Here is a 5,559-nt window from a genome sequence, read left to right as displayed (position 1 = left end):
AGTAAAGAGTCAGTGAGTATGTACATATGTGTGGCCATGTAGAACACCATACATGTTTGTTCTAGTACTTTTTGTTAATATTTTATTTTAAATACAGTGCTGTTAGATGATTTTGTTTTGAGAACTGATCTACCTTTTTCCTTGGGAAGATCTTTTGTATAGTGTCCATGTCAACAGCATCAAATAATACATTTTCTTTTACTGTATTTCTAGGATGTACTGATGGAATTATTAGAGCAGTGTGCTGATGGACTCTGGAAGGCTGAACGTTATGAACTGATTGCTGACATATATAAGCTTATAATTCCCATTTATGAAAAGCGGAGAGATTTTGAGGTATTTGATAGACATTGGTTCCTTGTTTTATGCCTTTGGAACCATGCTTTTCCAACAGTATGATATACTAAAACCAACTTACGTATATAGCATTACAACAATCTTGAAGTAGAAAATTATTCAAATTGTAAATGTATTTCATTTTTAAAAACTCAGAGTTTGACCTCTTACTTCCATAGGCACTTTTCAGGTAAGTCCTGAAAAATTAAGTGGCTTACAGATAGGAAGAAGATAATGTAATAAAATGTTTTCAGTATTTTTTTTTTTTTAAATCTTTTTTTTGAAAGCCAGTGGCAAATACAGGGCCAAATCCAAAGTTTTAGTGCATTTTTAATTCCTGGCCTAGTCAATTAAACTTGTACATACATAACACATTTTGGGAGGTGATGTTACAATCAAGGTTGGTATTTTTCAGAAACTATATTAAATATTTATTTGGAAGATAGAAACATAGGACTGAAACATAACTCCCAGACCATCATGTCCAGTCTTCTGTATCTGGCAGTCACTCACCCAAAGATCCTAAAAATGATGCCTTGTAAACCTTCAGACACCACAGCTACAAGGCACAAAAGCAGAAATGCCAATAATGCCCTACAGCAGGCCATAGCAGGGGGAGAAAGCAAAGATGACAGAGATACTGGTAATGGTCTGCCAGAAAAAGTGGTTGGTCAGTACATGCCTGGAAGAGGCTAGAAAGAAAGACCACACCCCACACTACTAAGGAAGGTTGGGGGAAGAAAATGCCACAGTCCCTGCCAGTCTGACCTGAGGGAAAAATTCCTTCCTGACCTCAAATCTTTTTATTGTTATGATCCCAAGTGGAAGAGTAAGGTTTCTAGGCAGATTTCTATGAGATTTCTATGTACAAACCCCAGGTTAATTCTGGAAGGCATGGAGCCTTTCCTTGTAGCTTGACTCCCTAGAAGTTGAACTGTGGCATAGTGTACAAGTGTTCATTCTACCAGGAGAGATTCTCACTGGGAGGAAGTTCTGCTGAGCTGGTGTTGGTTATTTTTATCCCAGGAGAAACAGAGTGAACATTTTACACTTGTTTCTACCAGGAGAAAAGCAGTTCTCCTAGTAAAAACCTAATGCTTGCCTGTGGCTTTTAATCCAATAATTCTATTGATGTATAATTTCTGAATGTTGTTCCTATTATTATTGTTAATATCCAGCCTCTGAAACTGATGTTATTGTCTGTAAGAGATTTACACCTTCACATAGTGCTATGTTTGCATTTAAGGGGAAAATAAAGTGTTGGTTTGAGTGCTGCCATTTAAAAATTCTGTATTGTCATTTTATTTCTAGAGATTAGCTCACCTATATGATACACTTCATCGGGCATACAGCAAAGTGACAGAAGTAATGCATACAGGCAAGAGACTGCTGGGCACTTACTTCAGAGTAGCATTTTTTGGACAGGTAAGTAACTAATATCCCTTCAATTATAGCAGAACTGAAAATATTAATTATTTTGCAAAATATCCTGTTTCACAGTCTACCATTAGTTTTTCTTTGATACTACAAAATAAAAAGCATGATACATTTATTCCGATAGAAATAATTAACCATATTAAATATTGTTTTATTTCAATACATATGTAAAACCTGGCCTAATGCTTCTATACCTTCCTCAGTAAACTTTCTGCTTTTTCTTCTTTCTTCTTTTTTGTGTTACTATCTTAAGGCAGCGGTAAGTTCCTTACAGTGCTTAATTCTTGGTCATTTATCGAGCAATGTCTTGATGCTGCAGTGTGGTTTGCAAGATTTGCTTTTCAGCTGTATGCTTTTCTAGCTATTGCAGTTCAAAAAATAACACTCAGTTCCATTTACAGAAACAAATCACCTATTTCCTAAACATCAGTACTGCATGCTTTAAACAAAATCAGACCTTCTGACTGACTTTGCATTTGAAAACTTTACATGCTCCAATGTCTATCTACATAGTCTATTTCTCAGTAGCAAATACACTGGGGCTTTTTGGTGTGTGTATCCCAGTTGTCAGTTTACTGTGTTAGGTGGATAGCTGACAGCTATTTAGGGCATGGGGATTATGTGCATTGAACAGTATAACCTTCTGTTTTTTTCTGTTATCTTTTATAACTTCATAGCAATACCAGTTTACAGACAGTGAAACAGAAGTGGAGGTAATTGCAGTAACTGCTTTCAAAGCAAGCAATGCAGTAAAAATTACTGCATTTCAGCTTAATTTGATGTGGGTATTTTTGTCAGTCTAGCCTTTGTTTATACATGGTATGTTGTGCTGCTCTCACTATTTTGTCTGTTCATCTTAAGACAAATATTTATTTTTTCTGGTCTTAAACATGAACTCAAGTGGCTTTTTTGCTTTAAAATGGTCACCTGTTTCACCTTCCATACACCTCTATACTGGATTCAACTAAAATCTCAAAACAGATGGCTAACTTGTCCTAACCATTTTCCTAGTGCTGCACAACTTAATGTAAATAATTTTAAATGAGAGATGATACAAGTGATTTTATTTTGTACAATCCATTTTACATGGAAGAGCTCTTCAGGAGTTTTTCTGTATGTTGCTGTTGAAGATCTAGTTGTGTGCAAAATAATCCCTTGCGCAAGATCAATGATCTGGCAAGTGAAACAGGAATGAAAATGATTCATTTAATATAAATGTGAGAAATAAGTTTTGACCTCAAAAGCTTTAATATTAGCATACCATATAATTACAACATTCCTCTAAGTTTGTAATTTTATGTTCTTCCATTACCTGTGCACCCATTTTTTTTAAATATACACATTTTCCTTTTTCTTTTTTCTTAGGATATCTTTTCTACTTGGATTTTATTTTGACATTTTTTTTTTCTTTCTAATTTTGCTTGAACCTTGGCATTAAGTGTGTTTGCCTGGAAAAGCACAAACTGCTCAATATAATTGCCTTATACTAATGCCTAATTATTCTTTAAAAATTCTGGTTGTTTCTTTTCACAGGGCTTCTTTGAGGATGAAGATGGAAAGGAGTATATTTATAAAGAGCCGAAACTGACACCTCTTTCAGAGATATCCCAGAGACTACAAAAGCTCTACTCTGACAAATTTGGATCGGAAAATGTCAGAATGATCCAGGATTCTGGCAAAGTAGGATTATATTTTCTTACAGAGTAGAACACGTTGTTTAAAAGAAAATGGAGTTCTTCTCACATTCTAATTACTTCATTCCATGTACCCTTGGACAATCAATAGTATGAGCTTCAAACATCAGTGCATATAAACTTGGCAGCAGGGAATTGTTAGGCACTTGTTTTCAAATAGTGGGAAGCATTGCAATTCATTAGTTTGCTCTGATTCCTAATACATTTATCTGTTAACACAAAATTGAATAATTTATTTCAGTGTAGGACATCTGGCCTATTTACTGCCAACAGAGGTATAGTGATGGCTTTGCCAGCTCAGACTAGATTGTTCTGAGTTTTCCCACTTCTGTGACTTGGAAGCAGAGCCCAAATTTTTCTTGTTATAGTGAGTTAGTCTTACCCTTCTTAGAACACCTTTGTATGCATTCAGTTAATTATGGCAATAGGAAGGATATCCTCTCCAGGTACTGATATTGTGCCTATAGTATACTTAATTATTTTTGGTTTCATTGAATCATAGAAAGATAGGGTTAGAAGGGGGACATCAGGAGGTCATTTAGTCCAACTCCATGCTTAAAGCAGGACCATCCCCAACTAGATCATCCCAGCCAAGACTGTCTTCCTGGGTCTTAAAAACCTCCTTGTATCAGCTGATATTGGTTCCTGATTTTCTGAGTACCCAGTTGTCTAAACTTTCTTTTAATATAGCTTTCATTGAAATTAATGTAAGCAGTGGGTATGTTTCTGTGATCACATCTCTCTCTTACTTTGCAGCCCTATATAGTGCAAGTATTGTAGAAAATTGTGTATTTTGTAATCTCTTCTGATGTTATATGTCCAGCCTCTGATGATTAAATGAAAAAGATGAGTATGTCTGCATTAAAATAAATGTAGCTCCACAGGAGCCCAGTAGTTCTTCATTTGGAGTAACTGGCAGAATCAGGGTCCAAAATTGAATTTTGAGTACCTATGGACTTTCAAATAAATCAAATTTAATTGTGATTTCATTTTTTTCCCTATTTTTCTAAAGGTAAATCCTAAGGATTTGGACTCTAAATATGCATATATTCAAGTTACACATGTAATTCCATACTTCGAGGAAAAGGAGTTACAAGAGAGAAAAACAGACTTTGAGAGGGCTCACAACATTCGGCGTTTTATGTTTGAGATGCCTTTTACTCAATCTGGCAAAAGACAAGGCAGTGTGGAAGAACAGTGTAAACGGCGAACTATTTTGACAGGTATTGTTAGATGGATTTTTTTTTTGATTGGAATGTTCCTTTTATTTGTTCTTTTTTATTTAACACTGGATGCTGAGAATTCTTTCATTCAGAGCTGCCAAACTTGCCCCACGCCTCAGAGCTCCTCCTGGGACAGATGCGTGAGACTACTAGCTGCAACAGCAGTGGGTCCATCAGTGGTAGATGGGAATGGGGTGCACTGTCAGCAGGTCAGGTGGCCACCGGGCAAGCGGGGCTGTGTTGGCACAACACTCACTTGCCCCCTGCCACAAACAGCCATGTACAACAGAGCCTAGATGCCCTGAATTCTGTAGCAGGTCAAACCCTCAAATTCCAGAACCGACGCTGGCTAGACAGAACAGCTGTATAGGCTGGATCTGGCCTGTGGGCTGTTTGACACACTGGTTTTAAGTGATGAATGTGTTATGTTTTTAAGGAAAATCCAAATTCATTGCAAATATTTCATGAAAGACAGATTAGTTGAACTGATAGAATATTCTAAAAAAAAAAATAATTTGTAGATCCCAAACCATTTTAAAAAAGATGTACTGTCAAGAGTGCTATTTTACAATAGTGCAACTAAGTCCTCTTAATATGTTCCTGTAAGAGTATTGACCCTGGGGGGAGACATTTCATCAAGTTATTACTTCCCTATTGTACCCCAATAATAGTTTATTATCTAATGCAGAGTGCAATTGCATATACAAATAGGTTCCTACAAGGATTTATTTTCAAAAAATCGTAGAAACATAGGTGGATAACACAACTTAATAAATTAAGGTAGATAAGAGCTCCATATTAACATTCTTGCTACTACGCGTGACAGCAGTCAAAATTGGAGATGTTTTTGCTTCAGGGTATCCCCTCTC

The 5,559-nt window shown here is 36.1% G+C and overlaps 1 protein-coding gene across 6 annotated transcripts in view; it reads left to right on the top strand.

Moving 5' to 3' along the window:
• Nucleotides 1-5,559, top strand: part of DOCK9 (dedicator of cytokinesis 9) — a 222,893-nt gene that overhangs the window by 198,420 nt on the left and 18,914 nt on the right. For 4 of the 6 annotated variants that reach the window (XR_002098921.1, XM_019524533.1, XM_019524532.1 and 1 more), the window contains exons 46-51: nucleotides 214-336; nucleotides 1,648-1,761; nucleotides 2,027-2,032; nucleotides 2,451-2,486; nucleotides 3,307-3,453; nucleotides 4,480-4,690. Coding sequence is in view for 5 of the 6 variants with exons in the window: in XM_019524533.1 (XP_019380078.1) it covers nucleotides 214-336; nucleotides 1,648-1,761; nucleotides 2,027-2,032; nucleotides 2,451-2,486; nucleotides 3,307-3,453; nucleotides 4,480-4,690 (637 nt within the window). In the remaining variant the exon portion in view is untranslated. The remainder of the gene's footprint in view (nucleotides 1-213; nucleotides 337-1,647; nucleotides 1,762-2,026; nucleotides 2,033-2,450; nucleotides 2,487-3,306; nucleotides 3,454-4,479; nucleotides 4,691-5,559) is intronic. The other 2 variants (XM_019524534.1, XM_019524531.1) reach the window with 1 other exon arrangement.

Source organism: Gavialis gangeticus, unplaced genomic scaffold (assembly GCF_001723915.1).
Source record: "Gavialis gangeticus isolate Ggan-Ray unplaced genomic scaffold, GavGan_comp1, whole genome shotgun sequence".
NCBI lineage: Eukaryota > Metazoa > Chordata > Crocodylia > Gavialidae > Gavialis > Gavialis gangeticus.
The sequence above is the reverse complement of the archived record's forward strand: the minus strand, read 5'-3'. Positions and strand labels throughout refer to the sequence as shown.